This window comes from Heptranchias perlo, chromosome 5 (assembly GCF_035084215.1).
Source record: "Heptranchias perlo isolate sHepPer1 chromosome 5, sHepPer1.hap1, whole genome shotgun sequence".
Lineage (NCBI taxonomy): Eukaryota > Metazoa > Chordata > Chondrichthyes > Hexanchiformes > Hexanchidae > Heptranchias > Heptranchias perlo.
This window is the reverse complement of record NC_090329.1, coordinates 24,987,373-25,008,634: the sequence shown is the minus strand read 5'-3', so window position 1 is coordinate 25,008,634 and position 21,262 is coordinate 24,987,373. Positions and strand designations below refer to the sequence as shown.

General features: G+C 42.8%; 1 protein-coding gene across 1 annotated transcript in view; it reads left to right on the top strand.

Moving 5' to 3' along the window:
- LOC137321658 (pecanex-like protein 1) overlaps positions 1-21,262 on the top strand; it is a 245,233-nt gene that overhangs the window by 185,084 nt on the left and 38,887 nt on the right. Inside the window, exons 24-28 of the mRNA XM_067984156.1 lie at positions 2,758-2,816; positions 3,839-4,054; positions 13,039-13,292; positions 17,420-17,653; positions 18,648-18,751. Of these exons, the coding sequence (XP_067840257.1) occupies positions 2,758-2,816; positions 3,839-4,054; positions 13,039-13,292; positions 17,420-17,653; positions 18,648-18,751 (867 nt within the window). The remainder of the gene's footprint in view (positions 1-2,757; positions 2,817-3,838; positions 4,055-13,038; positions 13,293-17,419; positions 17,654-18,647; positions 18,752-21,262) is intronic.

Sequence of the window (21,262 nt, the reverse complement as noted above, 5' to 3'; positions counted from 1 at the left end):
CCACTACCCTTTCAGGCAGCGCAATCAGATAATTACAACTCACTGTAAAAAAATGTTTCCTCATGTCGCCTCTGGCTCTTTTGCTGATCACCTTAAATCTGTGTCCTCTGGTTACTGACCCTTCTGCCACTGGAAAAAGTTTCTCCTTATTTACTCTGTCAAAACCATTCATAATTTTGAACACCTCTATCAAATCTCCCCTTCACCTTCTCTGTTCTAAGGAGAACAACCCCATCTTAGCCAGTCTACCCACGTAATTGAAGTCCCACATCCCTGGTACTATTCTAGTAAATCTCTTCTGCACCCTCTCCAAGGCCTTGAAATCCTTCCTAAAGTGTGGTGCCCGGAATTGAACGCAGTACTCCAGCTGAGGCCTAACTAGTGTTTTATGAAGGTTTAGCATAACTTCCTTGCTTTTGTACTCTATGCCTCGATTAACAAAGCTCAGGATCCTATATGCTTTTGTGACAGTCTTCTCAACTTGTCCTACCACCTTCAAAGATTTGTGTACATACTCCCCCAGGTCTATCTGTTTCTGCACCCCCTTAAAAATTGCACCATTTTGTTTATATTGTCTCGCCTCATTCTTCCTATGAAAATGCATCACCACATTTCTCTGCGTTAAATTTCACCTGCCATGTGTCTGCCCATTTCAGCAGTCTGTCTGTGTCCTCCTGAAGTCTGTTATTATCCTCCACATTATTTACTACATTTCTGAGTTTCGTGTCATTTGCAAACTTTGAAATTATACCCTCTATACCCAAATCCAAGTCATTAATATATGTCAAAAAGAGCAGTGGTCCTAATACTGACCCCTGGGGAACACCACTGTATAACTTCCCTCTAGTCTGAAAAACAGCGGTTCACCACTACTCTCTGCTTTCTGTCCCCTAGCCATTTTGTAGCCACGCTGCCACTGTCCCTTTAATCCCATGGGCTTTAATTTTGCTAACAAGTCTATTATGTTGTACTTTATCAAATGCCTTTTGAAAGTCCATATACACAACATCAACCACACTACCCTCATCAACCCTCTGTTACTTCATCAAAGAACTCAGTTATGTTAGACAAACATGATTTGCCTTTAACAAATCCATGCTGACTTTCATTTATTAGCCCATAATTTTCCAAGTGCCAATTAATTTTGTCCCGGATTATCATCTCTAAAAGTTTCCCCACCACCGACATTAGGCTGACTGGCCTGTAATTGCTGGGTTTATCCCTCACCCCTTTTTTGAACAGGGGTGTAACATTAGCAATCTTCCAGTCCTCTGGCATCACTCCCATATCTAAGGAGGATTGGAAGATTGTGGCCAGAGCTTAGATGAAGTAGGGTGGGAGCAGTCTCGTGTGGAGCATAAACACTGGCATGGATCAGTTGGGCTGAATGGCCTGTTTCTGTGATGTAGATTGTATGTAAAATCTCCCGGGCCTCATGCTCTGACGGGATGGGACGGGGGGGCGGTGCGGAGTGTACAGTTCACCTCTCGCTTCAGCCCTCGAACCCCCGATTCTTGTCCCGGGTTAAAATCAGGGCTTTTAAATCTGACTGAAATTGGCAGCTGAGTTTTGAGTCAGAGAGATGCCAGCTTGGTAATTAGTGGCACTTTCACAGTCACCCATCTTACCAAAGTATTCCCATGCCAGCTCTGATTGTGCTATGCCCTTGTCCCTGGTATTTCAATTCTTCAATGATTTTCAAATTTTGACCAAAAAAATGTTCTCATTTTTTTCTTGTGGGGTGGGGGGGGTTCGGAAAACCTGTGCAATTTAAAAATGTTGTATTGTCTATTTTCGATACATTACAACATGGTTAAAGTACCTATCCCAGATTCAGTTCTCAGTTTGTGCCGAGGTAACTGATCGGTGCCCAGGTGGTGACGGAGGAACTAACGGTGATCTTGGTGCCTGAAGCTTAGGAAGGGGAAATCATTCATGGTTCCCACTCCCGGTTGCTGTCCTCCAATCCCTGCTGCAGATGCACACATCTGTGTGGAATTCGGGCAAAGACAAGATTGGGTTTGGCTATGATGCTTCCCATGGTCAAATAGTATGCCAACCCTTGCTGTCTGGACTTGCACATGAAGATTGGCCTCTTGGGTGAGGTACCAGGGGGCAAGTGAGCATATAATACCCCAGCAAGTAGTCAACAATTCCAGGAGAGAAGGGGAAGGGAGGAAAATTGGACAAAGAATTGAACAACGTGATAATGACCAGTTTTGAAATGCGTCACTTGGAATTATTTAACATAATCTGTTTGGTCTGTTTACCTGCACCATAACTACAGACAGCTTGGAAGGAAAGTTTGTAATTGAAAGTACATGTATAAAGTATTAAAAATCCTACATCTGTATTCACTTCCTCTCAACCTTTTCTATTATATGTTCCTACATCCATGTTTACAATGGAAACTGCCCATGTAAACCCATCACGTTATAATTACGCCCTCCGGCCACTGGGGGTGCTGCAGCACCACCACTGGCAGGAAGTTCCAATGACAATGTGACAAGTTTACATAGGGAGTTCCTATCATAAATGTGGACGTCGCAATTTATAATGGGAAATACAAAAAAGGACGGAATGTATGACTTTAAAATGAGCCCTGAATTATGTCTGTACATACTGGTCCAATTATCATGGGTCTAAACTCTCTTCACCTGAAGACTACACTTGGTCGTCACTTTCTGTGTGCAATGAGATGGGTATTGAACCAGTAAATTCAAAGGTTTACATGATTGCGTGTGGGGTTCTTTTCAGCACCAAACGGGTGGATCATTCAAACACCAGGCTGGATTCGCAGATAAACAGAAGTGCCGGTAAGTGGAAAGAGAGAGTACAACTGCAGTTCGCCTCCCTTGATTTTGTACAGTCTTTGATGTGATAAGATAGTCTAGCCCCTAAAAATATAATCAGAACAAGAATGAAATGATCTTGTGAATTTTGTGCTTCTCGAGGTGGGAGATCCTGTTTCAGGAAGTGTTAGTATCGCACACTCTCAGATAATCTTTAGGTAAAACTCTCACTACTCTCCTCCAATAACGTGCCTCAACTGCAACCTCGAAGGTTCGCTCCCTGCTGCATCATAGAATCTTACAGCACAGGAGGCCATTCAGCCCATTGTGCCTATCCTGGCTCTTTGAAAGAGTTAGTCCCACTCCACTGCCCTTTGCAAATTTTTGTTTTTCAAGTATTTTTCCAGTTCCTCTTTGAAAGTTATTGTTGAATCTGCTTCCTCCACCCTTTCAGGCAGTGCATTCCAGATCATAATAACTCGCAGCGTAAAAATACTTCTCTTCATTTCCTCCCTGGATTTTTTGCCAATTACCTTAAATCTGTGTCCTCTGGTTACCAACCCTCCTGCTAGTGGAAACAGTTTCTCCCTATCTACTCTATCAATACCTCTCATAATTTTGAACACCTCTATTAAATCTCCTCTTAACCTTCTCTGCGCTGAGGAGAACAATGCCTGCTTCTCCATATAATTCAAGTCCCGCATCCCTATTGCCATTCTAATAAATCTCTTCTGCACCCTCTTCACCAGTTGGGCCGAATGGCCTGTTACTGTGCTGTAAATTTTATGTAATTATTTCAAAGGGTAGATTTTAAATCTGAAAAGCTGGTGAAGATGGTGAGGCTAACTCAGTCCCACCGCCTCCGGGATCTCTGCGTCAGTTTATACTAGTCACTGCATGGAACGGGCAAATCCCACTCACGCATGCGCCCACTATAAACGGAGGGGACTGTACATCTCAACACTGTGCGCACTAACATTCTTTGTTCTGTTTAAACCCCAGGCTTGGAAGTTAATCTTTGTTCTGTTCGCTGTTTGTGTGCCTAGGGGCTGATGATAACAACTTGAACTCCATCTTCTATGAGCACTTGACGAGATCTCTGCAGCAGAGCTTGTGTGGTGACCTAATCCTCGGGCGCTGGGGAAACTACAGCACGGGGGACTGTTTCATTCTGGCCTCTGATTACCTCAATGCCCTGGTCCAGCTGATAGAGGTCGGGAATGGTCTTGTAACTTTCCAGCTCAGAGGACTCGAGTTCAGAGGTGAGCTCCAAAAGATCTCAAACTGACAGTCATGGTAAAGCCTAAGGGAGACAGTACAGTATATGAGTAATTTGAGACATGACATGTGGTAAGTGTAGTATGTTTGGGAGGAACAGGTGAGTTTGGACCTATGGTTCCCGAAGCTCTCCACCACTGGGGTTTCCTCATCTCATGTCTGGGTCTGTTATAGACTAAAAGAGATTGATTGGAATCAACAACTCCATTATCGTTGTATCATGAGACTACCAGGATGGTAGAGGATGAACTGGAGATGAGAGTTCCAGATTTCCACTACCCTTTGTGTGAAAAAGTGCTTCCTGATTTCACTCCTAAATGGCCGAACTCTAATTTTAAGATTATGTCCCCTTGTTCTGGATTCTACCACCAGAGGAAATAGTTTCTCTGTATCTACCCTATCAAATCCTTTTATCATCTTAAACACCTCAATCAGATCACCCCTCAATCTTCTAAACTCAAGGGAATACAAGCCTGGTCTGTGCAACCTGGCCTCATAATTTAACCCTTTGAGCTCTGGAATCATGTTTGCTGTGGCTCACTGGGTAGCACACTTGCCTCCGAGTCAGATGGTTGTGGGTTCATAGTCCCACTCCAGGGACTTGAGCACAAAATCCAGGCCGACACTCCCAGTGCAGTACTGAGGGAGTGCTGCACTGTCGGAGGTGCCGTCTTTCAGATGAGACGTCAAAACAAGATCCCGCCTGCCCTCTCAGTTGGATGTAAAAGATCACATAGCATTATTTCGAAGAAGAGCAGGGGAGTTCTCCCTGGTGTCCTGGCCAATATTTATCCCTCAACCAACATTGCTAAAACAGATTATCTGGTCATTATAACATTGCTGTTTGTGGGATTTTGCTGTTTGCAAATTGGCTGCTGTGTTTCTTACATCAAAAGTACTTAATTGGCTGTAAAATGCTTTGGGACATCCTGAGGTTGTGAAAGTCGCTATATAAATGTAAGTCATAGAAACATAGGAACAGGAGTAGGCCATTCAGCCCCTCAAGCATGTTCCGCTATTCAGTGAGATCGTCTGTATCCTAACTCCATTTACCCGCCTTGGCTCCATATCCCTTAATACCCTTGGCTAGCAAAAATCTATCGATCTCAGATTTAAAATGATTAATTGAGCTAGCATCTACAGCTCATTGTGGGAGAGACCCCACACTTCTACCACCCTTTGCGTAAAGAAGTGTTTCCTAACTAATCTCATGAATGGCCTGGCTCTGATTTTAAGGTTATGTTCCCTTGTCTTAGACTCCTCCACCAGCTGAAAAAGTTTCTCTCTACCCTATCAATTCCTTTCAAAATTTTATAAACCTTAATCAAATCACCCCATAACCTTCCACAGTCCAGGGAATACAAACCTAGTTTATGTAATCTCTCCTCATAATCTAACTCTTAGAACCCCAATAACATTCTGGTGAATCTGCGCTGCACTCTTTGCAAGGCCAATATATCCTTTCTAAAGGTGCGGTGCCCAGAACTGTACACAGTACTGCAGATATGGCTTAACCAGGGCTTTATATAGCTGCAGCAAAACTTCCTAGCCCTCTAGTTATAAAGCACAACATTTCATTAGCCTTTTTGATTATTTTTCATACCCGACTATTATATTTTAGTGATCTGGGTACATGGACCCCTAAATCTCTTTGGACCTCGACTGTTCCTAGTTTTTCACCATTTAAAAAATACTCTGATCTATCCTTTTTTTGGTCCAAAATGGATGACCTCGCGCTTACCTGCGTTGAAATCCATCTGCCACAGTTTTTCCCATTCACTTAATCTATCAACGTCTCTTTGTAATTTTATGCTCCCGTCTACACTACTTACTATGCCACCAACCTTTGTGTCATCGGCAAACTTGGATATATGGCTCTCTATTGTGTTATCTAAGTCATTAATGAATATAGTGAATAGTTGAGGCCCAGCACAGATCCTTGTGGGATACCACAAGTCACTTTGAATACATACCCATTATCCCTACTCTCTTCTACCGCCTAACCAATCTCCTAACCAGGTCAATAATTTGCCTTCAATTCCATGAGCTTTAATTTTATCTAACAGTCTCTTATGTGGAACCTTATCCAATGCCTTCTGGAAGTCCATACAAACTACATCTATAGACAGTCCCCTGTCTACTACAAAAGTTACTTCCTCAAAAAATTCAATTAGGTTCGTTAGATATGGCCTATCCTTTACAAATCCATGTTGGCTCTCTCTAATCAGCTCAAATTTCTCTAAGTGCTCAGTCACTCTGTCCTTAATTATAGATTCCAATGACTTCCTCACAACAGATGTTAGACTAACAGGTCTATAATTTGCTAGTTTCTCTCACTCACCTTTCATAAATAACAGCGTTACATTTGCAATTTTCCAATCTAAAGGGACAATTCCTGAATCGAGAGAGCTTTGGAGGATTATGGCTAAAGCATCTAATGTCTTTCTATGTCCTTACATTGAGTGGATAAACATCCAGTTATGTGTAATGATGACTATATTTTGCATTATGGTAATATTCTGCAGACATCTGCACCAGTAGCTCTGATATTTGTCATGGCTAAAAACAGCTCCCTTAAGCTGTCACTGAGACAGGCACTTCAGCCTTGCCTTTGGTACAATTATCATGTCGTGGTAATGGTAAATTACATGATTTCAGTGCTGCCGAGTTGACAGATAAACAGTGGATGTTTTCCCAAAATCTTTGATGCTGTATTTTATTCTGGGTTTTCATGTTTAATTATTTTTCTGTTCAGTTGCTCAAACGTAACATTAATTTTTCTGTGATACTGAGTCTGCACAGATTAGTACAGAGCAAGATGAAATGTTCTAATTTGGTATCTTCACTGAATGGTCTTTATCTACTGTTAGTGTTCAGCTGTCTGAGCATTTAATATGTTATTCATTCATGGACTCGCAGGAGTACGAAGAATAAAAAATGAATGTAAAGATATAAATACAATTTGGAGTGAATTTAAATCACGCACGTGTGATACTGTGGGCATTTTAGTGTTTGATTGTGTCCATGACTAACAGTTTTAGACAAATCACTTGGACATTTCTGCCTGAACGTCCCACATGTATAATAACAGATTGAGAGGATGAAGGTCATGACATCAAATGCTGGTGAATTCGGTAGAGTTGTGCATTGGAAAGACTGTGGGGTTGATTTTAAACCTGTTGTGCGGGAGTAAAGCTGGCATTACCGTCAGTGAGGGAAAGCACCCACTGAGATGACAATCGACCTGCTCCGCCAAGCGGTGAAGGTGAAACATGTCCCTGTGGCTTTATTCATTCTGAAGCCAATAAATATAACTTGTGGCTGTGGTAATAATCTGGTCTGTTTTATTCCCACTGTGGTTGCAAATTTTATTGACGCAAATTTGTACACACAAGTGAGAATGTGGATGTGAGTTCAAGCACATTGGTATTCAAACAGCACATGGTGGCACTGGGACAGGTCCCCTGGAAGATTAGAAATGGTAGAGCAAAGAGCAAGAGGCCATAGGAAGTGTTTTATTGATACAGAAGTAAACTTTTATATGGAAACAATCCTGATTCAACAAGGGAAAAAAGTCTTAAGAGCAGAAACTATTATATAAAAAGGCAAAAGATCCTCTTCGGAACGGGCTACAAGAAAATACTTACAGTTACGCAGGAGAAGGGAATGTGAGGAGGACTGAGAATTATTTAATACGTCTGTCTGGAATAGGGCCAGGGAAAGACCGACAGAAATGAAGTGCCCTCCTGTGTTGGAAATGTGTGCGTAATATGCACTAAATGGAGCTGACAGCATTTGAGAAATGACATAGCGACACTTTTAGTAACCAGTATCAGACGCCAAGCTCTTGGCTTAGGCATTTCGTGTACACTAAAACACAAATATATTGCTGTGCCTTCTTCGTCGCTGGGTCAAAATCCTGGAACTCCCTGCCTAACAGCACTGTGGGGGAACCCTCACAACATGGACTGCAGCGGTTCAAGAAGGCAACTCACCACCACCTTCTCAAGGGCAATTAGAGATGGGCATTAAATGCTGGCCTCGCCAGCGACGCCCGCATCCCATGAACAAATAAAAAAAACACCATTAAACTATATCTTGTACGGGATATATTGTAAGGTACATACTGTATGGGATATATTGTACAGTGTATATTGTACGGTACATAATGTACGAGACATACGAACATACGAATTAAAAGCAGGAGTAGCCCATTCGGCCCCTCGAGCCCGCTCTGCCATTTGAAAAGATCATGGCTGATCTGATTGTGACCTCAACCCTACTTTCCCGTCTACCTACTATAACCTTTGACTCCCTTGTTAATCAGGAATCTATCTAACTCAGCCTTAAAAATATTCAATGACCCTGCCTCCACCGCTCTCTGGGGAAGGGAGTTCCACAGACACACATTCCTCTGAGAGAAAAAATGTCTCCTCATTTACGTCTTAAATGGGCGACCCCTTATTTTCAAAATGTGGCCTCTCCCACAAGGGGAAACATCCTCTCAGCAACTACCCCTTCTAGTCCCCTCAGGATCATATATGTTTCAATAAAATCACCTGTATTCTTCTAAACTCCAATGTATACAGGCCCAACTTGCCGAACCTTTCCTCATAGGATAATCCCCTCATCCCAGGAATCAGTCGAGTGAACCTTCTCTGAGCCGCCTCGAAAGCAATTATGACCTTTCTTAAATAAGGAGACCAAAACTGCACACAGTATTCTAGATGTGGTCTCACCAATGCCCTGTGCAACTGTAGCAAAACATCTCTACTTTTATATTTCATTCCCCTTGCAATAGAAACATAGAAAATAGGAGCAGGAGTAGGCCATTCGGCCCTTCGAGCCTGCTCCACCATTCACTATGATCATGGCTGATCCTCTATCTCAATACCATATTCCCACTCTCTCCCCATACCCCTGGTAGACAACATTCCATTTGCCTTCCTAATCACTTGCTGTACCTGCATACTAACTTTTTGTGATTCATGTACTAGGACACCCAGATCCTTCTGTACCTCAGAGTTCTGCAATCTCTCTCCATTTAAATAATATACTGCTTTTCTATTCCTCCTGCCAAAGTGGACAAGTTCACATTTTCCCTCATTATACTCCATCTGCCAAATTTTTGCCCACTCACTTAACCTATCTATATCCCTTTGCAGACTCCTTATGTCCTCTTCACAACTTATTTTCCTACCTACCTTTGTGTCATCAGCAAATTTAGCAACCATACATTCGGTCCCTTCATCCAAGTCATTGATATAGATTGTAAATAGTTCAGACCCAAGCATTGATCCCTGTGGCACTCCACTCGTTACATCTTGCCAACCTGATAATGACCCATTTATGCCTACTCTCTGTTTCTTGCTAGCTAACCAATCCTTTATCCATGCTAATATGTTACCCCCGACACCATGAGCTCTTATTTTGTGTAGTGGCCTGTGATGTGACACCTTGTCAAAAGCCTTCTGGAAATCCAAGTACACCACATCCACAGGATCCCCTTTATCCACGTTGCTTATTACTTCCTCTAAGAACTCTTAAATTAGTCAAACACGATTTCCCTTTCACAAAGCCGTGTTGACTCTGCCTGATTGCATTGAGATTTTCTAAGTGCCCTGTTATAACCTCCTTAATAATAGATTCTAGCATTTTCTCTATGACAGATGTTAAGCTAACTGGCCTGTAGTTTCCTGCTTTCTGTCTCCCTCCTTTCTTGAATAGAGGAGTTACATTTACTATTTTCCAATCTGATGGGACCCTTCCAGAATCTAGGGAATTTTGGAAAATTAATACCAATGCATCTACTATCCTTGCAGCCACTTCTTTTAAGGCCCTAGGATGAAGTCTGTCGGGCCTGGGCACTTGTCAGCTTTTAGTTCTAATATTTTTTTCAGAACCCTTTCCCGGGTGATTATAAATGTTTTAAGTTCCTCCCTCCCTTTCACTTCTTGATTCATAATTATTTCTGGCATGTTATTTGTACCCTCTACAATGAAGACAGCAAAATATCTGTTCAATTCATCCGCCATTTCCTTATTCTCCATTATTAATTCCCCAGACTCATTCTCTGGAGGACCAACACTCACTTTACTTACTCTTTTCCTTTTTAAATACCTATAGAAACTCTTACTATCTGTTTTTATATTTCTAGCCAGCTTTCTCTCGTACTCTAATTTCTCCCTCCTTATTATTCTTTTAGTCATTTTTTGCTGTTTTTTATGTTCTGCCCAATCTTCTGACCTGCCACTAATCTACACGGAATTGTATGCGTTTTCTTTCAATTTGATACTATCTTTAACTTCCTTAGTTAGCCACGGATAGTATGTCCCTCCCCTAGAGTCTTTCTTTCTCACTGGAATGTATCTTTGCTGAGTGTTATGAAATATCTCATTAAATGTCTGCCACTGCATCTCTACTGACCCATCCCTTAACCTAATTTTCCAGTTCACTTTAGCCAGCTCTGTCTTCATGCCCTCATAATTGCCTTTATTTAAGTTTAAAACACTAGTCTTAGACTTACTCTTCTCTCCCTCAAACTGAATGCGAAATTCAATCATATTGTGATCACTGCTATCCAGAGGCTCCTTTACAATTATGTCATTGATTAATCCTGTCTCATTACACATTACCAGCTGTAGAATAGCCTGCTCTCTGGTTGGCTGTAGAACGTGCTGCTCAAAGAAATTGTCCTGAAAGCACTCGATGAACTCATCTTCCAGGCTACTTTTGCCAATCAGATTCTTCCAATCTATATGTAGATTAAAATCACCCATGATTATCGCTGTAACTTTCTCTCAAGACCCCGTTATTTCTTCCTGTATATCCTGTCCTGGTTACTGTTAGGGGGCCTATAAACTAGTCCCACAAGTGACTTCTTGTCTTTACTATTTCTTATTTCTACCCAAACTGATTCTACATTTTGGTCTAAGAACTAAGGTCATTTCTCTCTATTATACTCATGTCATCCTTAATTAACAGAGCTACCCCTCCACCTTTTCCTAGCTTCCTATCCTTCCGAAATGTCAAGTACCCTTGAATATTCAGGTTCCAGCCTTTGTCATCTTGCAGCCATGTCTCTGTAATGGCTATCAGATCGTACATATTTATTCCTATTTGAGCTGTCAATTCATCCATTTTGTTACGAATGCTACGTGTATTCAGATACAAAGCCTTTGGTGCTGTCTGTTTACTATTATTGCAACCTCTAGACTTATCTGCTGGCGCACTCTTAAGTTTGCATGCTCTGTCCCTTCCTGCCACTCTCTGATTATCATTTCAGTGGCAGACATTTAATGAGATATTTCATAACACTCAGCAAAGATACATTCCAGTAAGAAAGAAAGACTCTAGGGGAAGGACGTACCATCTGTGGCTAACTAAGGAAGTTAAATATAATATCATACCTTGCTCTCATGCCTTGTCTTCTTTATTTAATTTATCACATCTTCCCTTACTTGATCCCTCACCCCCACTATCTAGTTTAAAGCCCTCTCTACCGCCCTAGTTATACGATTTGCCAGAACACTGGCCCCAGCACGGTTCAGATGATGACCGTCCCAACAGTCTGGTGCTGGTGCCCCATGAATCAAAACCCATTTCTCCCACACCGATCTTTGAGCCACAAATTTAACTCTCTAATCTTATTTACCCTATGCCAATTTGCTCATGGCTCAGGTAATAATCCAGAGATTATTACCTTTGAGGTTCTGCTTTTTAATTTAACCCCTAGCTGCTCACACTCCCTAAGCAGAACCTCTTCCCTCGTCCTACCTATTTCATTGGTACCTACGTGGACCACGACAACTGGATCCTCCCCCTCCCACTACAAGTTCCTCTCCAGCCCAGAGCAGACGTCCCAAACCCTGGCACCGAGCAGGCAACACAGCCTTCGGGACTCTCGTTCTCGGCTTCAGAGAACTGTATCTATCCCCCTGACTATACTGTCCCCTACTACCACTACCTTCCTACTAACTCCCCCTGCTTGAATGGCTTCCTGTACCATGGTGCCACGGTCAGTTTGCTCATCCACCCTGCAGCCCCCGCTTTCATCCATACAGGCTGTTGGACAATTGCAAAGACTGAGACTCCTCCACTTCTACCTTCTTGATCCCCTTATCTGCCTCACTTGCAGTCACACCCTCCTGTCCCTGACCACTGACCAATTTAGATGACATTGTCCTAAGGGATGTGACTGCCTCCTGGAACCGAATGTCCAGGTATCTTTCCCCCTCCTGATGTGTCACAGTGTATGCAGCTCGACCTCCAGTTCAATGACTCTGAGCCGAAGCTCCTCAAGCCGCAGACACTTCCTGTATGGTTCATATTGTACAGGACACGTTGTTTGGGATATATTGTAAGTTACATATTGCATGGGCTGTATTGTACAGTGTATATTGTACGGTACATATCATACGGGATATTTTGTAAGGTACGAACTGTACGGTGTATATTGTACGGTACATATTGTACGGGATATATTGTAAGGTACATATTGTACGGTGTATATTCTACAGTATAAATTGTATGGGATATATTGTAAGGTACATATTGTACAGGATATATTGTACGGTACATACTGTACAGGACATATTGTACGGTACATGTTGTACAGGATATATTATATGGTACATGCTGTATGGGATATATTGTATGGTACATACTGTATGGGATATTTTGTAGAGTATATATCATATGGTACATACTGTATGGAATATATTGTACAGGACATATTCTACGGTACATATTGTATGGGATCTATTGTATGGTACATACTGTACAGGATATATTGTATGGGATGTATTCTATGGTACATATTGTATGGGATATATTGTACATTACATATTGAACGGGGTATACTGTACGGGATTATATTGTATGGTACGTACTGTAAGGTACATATTGTATTATATCTGGTAACTGATCATTTTGGAGGTGACTTCGCTGTTTTTACTTTTCCTTTCAGGTACATACTGCCAGCAGAGGGAAGTTGAAGCTATAACAGAGGGGGTGGAGGATGACGAGGCCTGCTGTTGCTGTGAGCCGGGGCATTTGCCCCACATGTTGTCATTCAACGCGACTTTTATCCAGCACTGGCTGGCCTGGGAAGTTACTTCGTCAAAATACGTGCTGGAAGGATATAGCATCAGTGATAATAACGCAGCCTGCATGCTGCAGATGTTTGACCTGAGAAAGATGCTCATCACCTATTATGTAAAGGTAGTAGTATGCCAGTAAGTTTCTAATATGTTATTTTGTTTCACAACTAGGTTTTTTGCCTCCACCTCCTACGTTTTTTATTTTAGATCTCTTCCTCCTACAGCCTGTCACAACTTGCAGCAGAGATAAAGCAACATGAGTCAGATATCAGCCCAGCTTTAGCTGATATGTGTGAACGATAAACTGGGAGAAGAGGAAAGCGGGGTGGAGAAGAGTTTGGGTGATTTCGACTGAGGGGAAACCTCTTCAGGGGGCCTGGCTAAATATTGGTAAAGCTCACCAGGTCTGCCTGTGCCAGTCAGGCCTACACTGACTGTAAGCAGGGGTTCCCAATCCTCCAGGATTGCCCTGGAGTCTCCAGGAATTGAAGATTAACCTCCAGGACACTGCTGCAAGCAAAAAGCCCAGGAGAAAAATCATAGGGGCATTAAAGGGGAATACTGTGTACAGTTTTGGTCTCCTTACCTAAGAAAGGATAGACTTGTCTTAGAGACGGTGCAATGAAGGTTCACTAGATTGATTCCAGGGATGAGAAGGTTGTCCTAGGAGCAGAGGGTGAGTAGAATGGGCCTATACTCTGGAGTTTAGAAGAATGAGAGGTGATCTCATTGAAACATGTAAGATTCTGAGGGGGCTTGACAGGGTAGATGCTGAGAGGCTATTTCTCCTGCCTGGCGAGTCTAGAACTCGGGGGCATAACCTCAGGATAAGGGGTTGGCCATTTAGGAAAGAGATGAGGAGGAATTTCTTCACTCAGAGGGTTGTGAATCTTTGGAATTCTCTTCCCTCAGAGGGCTATGGATGCTCAGTCATTGAATATATTCAAGGCTGAGATCGATAGATTTTTGGACTGTAAGGGAATCAAGGGATATGGGGATTGGCCGGGAAAGTGGAGTTGAGGTCGAAGATCAGTCATGCTCTTACTGAATGGTGGAGCAGACTCGAGGGGCCGTATGGCCTACACCTGTTCCTATTTCTTATGTTCTTAAAAATTGTTTTTTTTTAATTCTCATTGAACACTTTTGTTTATTAGTTATAAAAATATCAGAGATGGGAAAAGGCTGTTTGACTGACAGTCAAGAATCATCCAATCGGGTAATGAGTCTATTCGCTTTCCGATTGGCCATGGGAAGGTGGGACGTCGCGAGGATAGGCGTGTCAGGTGACCAATGGCAGGAGTGTGGGGGCGGGGTGGTGGAAGGCGGGAGGTCATGTGATGAAACTTCCAGGAATACGTCCAACCAGAGTTGGAGACCCCACCTGTAGGCTTCTCACTGTGCTGTTGGTGACCAGTGCAATCCAGCTCCTTTTCCTAATACAGTCCCCAACACTTACAGTTGGTGTCAATGTGGTTTGCTTGCTATATGTGGGAATCTTCATCCTCCGTCTCTGTTTCATTGCCCCAGTGCCGTTACTCACACCGCATGACTAAACAGCCTTAAGAAATATTTAAAATCAGGATTTTATACCTTGTAAAACAGGGAGCTATAAATTGCCCTTTTGCTCCAACTGGTTATCAATGTTCAATAAGTTGGAGGTAAGGAAAGGGAATCCTAACACAGAGCATCGCGGGAACTGACTTTGTGCCGAGGATGTGGCAAAAAGGTTTTACCCTCATGTAACTCTGAGGTGCCAATGATGGTGATATTATTTCAGGGCTCCCCTTTTGATGCTGGTTAAAGTTTAATTGAAACTTTGTACAGCCCGCCAGGGATTGGATGTGAAATTGACAAAGCTTAAAAAATGATCCACTTAAACTCCTCACGAGAGAGAGAGAGAGAGAGAGAAAGTGTTACAAGGGTTTGATTTCACTAAGTTCAATAGTCTGGGCTTGTGTGCCAGAATCATTATCGAACCTAATTACAAAGAATGAAGGGGAAGGTCACCCTTTTAAACATGCCCGTTGCTTTCTCTTGCAATGCATTAGATTTGGGGAATAGATCAGGTGAAGCCTGTGGTAGCAGCCGAACGCAGCAATACAATCACCGCAGGACTTAATGACAGGTAATCATTCTTTAATGAGGTGCCAACAGCTGCTGAACTGCTCTGAGTTTACCTGCTGGCATAAATTCGCCAGACCTTTCTGTGCTCTGAGTGAAAAGGAAAGAACTTGCATTTTTGTAGCACCTTTCACAACCTCAGTGTTAATTGTATCGATGTGATTTATATCAATTAATGTTAATTGTAGTCAGGTGGTGGGTATCAACTGGGAACTCTCTTGCATCCATTTGTAAGAGCGCTGATCTCGGGTGTGGAGGGGGTAATGTGGAGCTCTGTGAATAAAGGCTTGGAAGCAACTGAAGACCAGGCTCTAGTATTCTATCCTTCACCACCTGGCTATCCAATTTATTACACACAGGACATCCCAAACCGCTTTACAGCCAGCGAAGTACTTTTTGAAGTGTAGCCACTATTGTAATGTAGGAAACGCAGCAGCCAATTTGTACACAGCAAGCTCCCACGAACAGCAATGCGATAAATGAGCAGATAATCTGTTTTGGGTGTTGGTTGAGCGATAAATATTGGCGAGGGGAGAACTCCCCTATTCTTCTTCAAAATAGTGCCGTGGGATCTTTTACATCCACCTGAGAGGGCAGATGGGGCCTCGGTTTAACGTCTCATCCGAAAGACAGCACCTCCAACAGTGCAGCACTTCCTCAGTATTGCACTGGGGGTGTCAGCCTGGATTATGTGCTCAAGTCTCTGGAGTGGGTCTTGAACCCACGACCTTCTGACTCAGGCGAGAGTGATACCCACTGAATCATGGCTGACACCATTATTGTGGGAGTGACTAACGTGATCTTGGTAATGAGGAACTGTAACTGAAGAGTGTGACTAAAGGAGAGACTACAGGGAGGAGAGCAATCAGAATGGGACATGGTGGCAACAAAGAGATGTAGGAGAGTAACCAACAAGTGACTGGTGGCAGTAAACCCAGGACAAGGGCAGTTAGAGAAAGGCAGGGCCAATTAAACCAGAGGGGATGCCGATAAATCACAGGAATGGTTTGAAGCCAATTGAATTTTGAGCTGATGAGCACTGGACCCATCTGAACACTTGGTTGCTTTGTGTTAAAGTTGTTTCTGCCCTGAGCAGCAATGGGACGTGTCAGAATAAGAAATGAACAACTTTCACACACACTTGTTTTTGCTTAGGCTCTGAAATTCCCTCCCTAAACTCCTCGGCCTCTCCATCTCCCTCCTCCCTTAAAACCCACCTCCATGACCAAGCTTTTGGTTACCCCTCCTAACATCTCCTTCTTTGAATCGGGAGTCCATTTCCTTTACGTGTCTGCGAAGCGTCTTGGGACGACTTTCTATGTTAAACTTGCTCTATAAATGCAATTGTTGTTATTGCGGAGGCAACTTTAATACACCTTCATAAAGCACTGATTAGACCTCTGCTGGAATATTGTGCCCAATTCTGGGCACCACACTTTTGGAAGGATGTGAAGGCCTTAAAGAGGTTGCAGAGGAGATTTACTAGAATGGTTCCAGGGATGTGGAACTTCAGTTATGTGGAGAGACTGGAGAAGCTGGGGTTGTTCTGCTTAGAACAGAGAAGGCTAAGGGGAGATTTAATAGAGGTGTTCAAAATCATGAGGGGTTTTGATATAGATGGGGAGAAACAGTTTCCACTGGCAGAAGAGGACACAGAGGACACAGATTTAAGGTAATTGGCAAAAAATCCAGGGGGGGAGATGAGGAGAATTTGTTTTATCAGCGAATTATTATGATCTGGAACACACTGCCTGAAAGAGTGATGGAAGCAGATTCAATAATAACTTTCAAAAGGGAATTGGATAAATACTTGAAAAGGAAAAATTCTCAGGGTTATGTGGAAAGGGCAGGGGGAGTGGGACTAATTGGATAGCTCTTTCAAAGAGCTGGCACAGGCACAATGGGCCGAATGGCTTCCTTCTGTGCTGTATCATTCTATGGTACTATGAAGTTTGTTTCTTGAAATTAATATTTTAAGAGATGCTGTTTCATATTCCCGTGTTAAACAAGGTTAAAAAATAGCATTCAAGTCACTCCTTAATGTCTTTCTATGATTAGCTTGTATGAATGAGCATGTTTATTATGAAAGTGAGATGAGACTGTGTATTGATGAATTTCTCTTGACAGAGTATAATATACTACTTGATTCGTTCTCCGAAACTCGAGGACTGGTTAAGCAATGAATCCATACAGGAAGCTCTGTGTCCGTGCACAGCGTGGAATTACATCGACAGGGATCCAGCTGTTTTTAACGTTAACATTGATGAAGACTACGACCATTGTCTGAAGGGAGTCTCGAGAGCCAGTTTCTGTAACGTGTATTTGGAGTGGATCCAGCATTGCACCAGTAAAAGGAAAAAGGTACACAATTAATTGTCGTGACATTTTTCATTTCACTCTCCCACATTCCTAGTTATCTTGTTAATTTCCCATTGTTTTCCTATTATATTACACAGAATTACATAGTATTTACAGCACAGAAACAGGCCATTCGGTCCAACAGGTCTATGCCGGTATTTATGCTCCACACGAGCCTCCTCCCTCCTTGCTTCATCTAACCCTATCAGCCTATCCTTCGATTCCTTTCTCCCTCATGTGTTTATCTAGCTTCCCCTTAAATGCATCTATGTTATTTGCCTCAACCACTCCCTGTGGTAACGAATTCCAAATTCTCACCACTCTTTGGGCAAAGAAGTTTCTCCTGAATTACCTATTGGATTTATTAGTGACGATATAATATTTGTGGCCCCCAGATCTGGTCTCCCCCACAAGTGGAAACATCTTCTCTATGTCTACCCTATCGAACCCCTTCATTATTTTAAAGACCTCTATCAGGTCACACCTCAGTCTTCTCAATTCTAGAGAAAAAAGCCCCAGCCTGTTCAGCCTTTCCTGATAGGTATAACCTCTCAGTTCTGGTATCATCCTAGTAAATCTTGTTTTAGTCTTGGCATAGAACGAAGTATGCTCTGTTCCTCTTGTATGAATTTTATTTTTACTTACTTCTTTGCTATTAATATCTCAAAGCCAGTTAAAAAGTAGCAAAAAAGCCAGAGGGGAGATGAGGAGAATTTGTTTTACACAGCGAGTTGTTATGATCTGGAATGCACTGCCTGCAAAGGTGGAGGAAGCAGATTCAATAGTAACTTTCAAAATGGAATTGGATAAATACTTGAAAGAAAAAAATTGCAGGCCGAGGAGAAAGAGCAGGGGAGTAGGACTAATTGGATAGCTCTTTCAAAGAGCCGGCACAGGCACTTTTTCTGTGCTGTATGATTCTATGTCCAAGTTGTCCTGTCAAGTGTACAGGTTGTGAGATGCCTGTAATGCTGCCTCGTTCTGTGTTGTGTTACAGCCTGTGAGCAGTGATGGAGAGTCTCCGCTCGTCACCCTTTGTTACGGTCTCTGTATCTTTGGCCGAAGAGCTTTAGGAACAGCAACACACAACATGTCCATCAGGTAACCAGCCAAAGTTTCAGCCAATCCAAACAGTGCACATTCCAAATCTGAACTTTGTTACAGGTCCGATTTTAACCCTCACTCAGTGGAGGTAAAATGGAGCCACTTCCTGCACCATTCTCCCATTTTAACATCGAACTCATTCATAAATGCAAATAGGGATCACGTGATGTACCTGGGACCCGCCCCCCACCCCCGATGGTATTTTAACTCATTCACGAATGGAGGGCCCCCCCCCAGCCCCCCAGGTAAAGCTGTCACATAACCCCCCACCCCCAGCCTTCCCTTGCTGCCGGTGAGGTCCCTCGATTATCCAGCACCCCCCACCCGCCCTCTGCCGACCAGCTGCCACTATCCGCCCAAAGTGGGCGAGCAGCTGACCGGCGATATCCAAATGAGGCCCGGTGGTTAAAATTGTCCGACCTCCGACGGGGAACTCCCCCCAGAATTGCCGTCCATTCACACTGGGACTTCAGATAGTGCCTGTTGGTGTCTGATGGTATCTGACAAAGCCTGATGGTGTCTGATGGTATTTGATGGTGTCTGATGGTATTTGATGGTGCCTGATGGTATTTGATGGTATTGATGGTGCCTGATGGTGTCTGATGGTATTTGATGGTGCCTGATGGTGTCTGATTGTATTTGATGGTGCCTGATGATGTCTGATGGTGCCTGATGGAATTGATGGTGTTTGATGGTGTCTGAAGGTGCATAATCGTGCTTGATGGTGTCTGATGGTATTTGATGGTGTCTGATGGTGCATCATAGTGCCTGATGGTGTGCACTATTTGGATGGAAATCCACCTATCTATCCAATCTAATCCTGGATGTTTTCACGGTTTCTGCCTCAACCACTAACCCTGGAAGTGAATCCCACAGCCTCGTAACTCTCTGTGTGAAGAAGTATCTCCTGCCCTCTGTTCTAAATCTCTTACATTTAATCTTGTATCGATGGCCCTTCATTCCAGGTCCCTCACCTACTGGAAACAGTCTGCTTGTATCTATCCTGTCCCATCCCTTCATCATTTTAAACACCTCTATCAGATCATCCCAAAATCTCCTCTGTTTTAACAAAAACAGCCCCAATTTTTCAAGTCTGAATGTATTTATATTCTCTCACACCAGGCAGCATCTCAGTGAATCTGTGCTGTATTCTCTCTGTTGCCTCAATATTCTTCCTATAGTGTGGAGCCCAATATTGTACACAGTCTCCATCTGAGGTCTTGTGGTAGGGGATGTCCTTGTGATAATACAAATTATCAGGTTATTAGTGTAACAGAGATAAATAGCACTCAGAGAGATCCGGAACAATTAAATGGATGGGTTAAGGAGTGCTGGATGGGCTTTAAAGCAGATATAAATGTACGGCCCGTCAATCGTGAAGCATATACTGTACAGAGAGCGGGCAAAGATGGAAATGAATTGAGTCGTGGCTTTCGACCTATTTAATCAAGCTGTTATCAACACTAGGATGCTCCAGAGAGTATTTGATTCCAAGTTGAAACAAGTTATTTTAACCCATGGGTTATATTCACATGGAATATTCTGGAATGGATTCGGAGTGGAGGCTTTCCAGGGGCCTGCGGCTGTAAGCTTTGTAGAGAGACTGAAATTGTTTTTTTTAGAGAAAAGAAGATTAAGAGCAAATATAATCCAGGTCTTTCAAATGCTGAGGCATTGATAACGTAAATCATTATTGGTTATTTCCTGGACTGCGATCACAGAGCCAGATAACACAAGTATAAAATTAACAGGCCTCAAACAAAAGGGAAAGACTCCCAGCAAAACACGGTTAAGTCTAGGCAAATTATCTCAACAGGAAGGCTGGACAAATATCAGGTTAAGAATGGGATTAACTGAATAAAGCTAACTGTGGTGATCAGATACTCGATGGAACAAGAATGATTGTAAATGATACTTGTATCGGCAACTAATTAATTTGTAAAAGAAGGAAAGTCTAGGGAAGTATTTGTCATTCAAAGTATCCCCCAGTACATCAAAGAAAATAAATTGACTCTTTGATTAGTGTAAGTTTTCTTACAGAGAGTGGAGAGTTTCTCTGAGGTGGGTGAGTCCCGAGAGGAAGCATCGAGGCTCTGGACTTCAAACCCAAATTAAGAGCTGTTTTGGAACTGTGGGAATGCCAGGAAACTACACAACTGGCTGGGGCTCAGTCTCCATGATGACTTAGACATATAAATATCTGTACGTTAAACGGCTCCCTTAGAACACAACTAAACAGATTTCATCTGGATTATTTTATTCACCAAAAAAGCTATTTTCTGCATTGAAAGTGACGACATGAGGTTAAAAGTTGGAACAGGAGCAGGCCATTCAGCCCCTCGAGCCTGTTCAGCCATTCATTTAAATCCTGACTGATCTGTACCTCAACTCCATTCACCTGCGTCTGTCCCATATCCCTTGATCCTCTTACCCAACAAAGATCTATCGATCTCTGTCTTGAAAGCTCCAATTGACCCCCAGCATCCACAGACTTTTGAGGCGAGAATT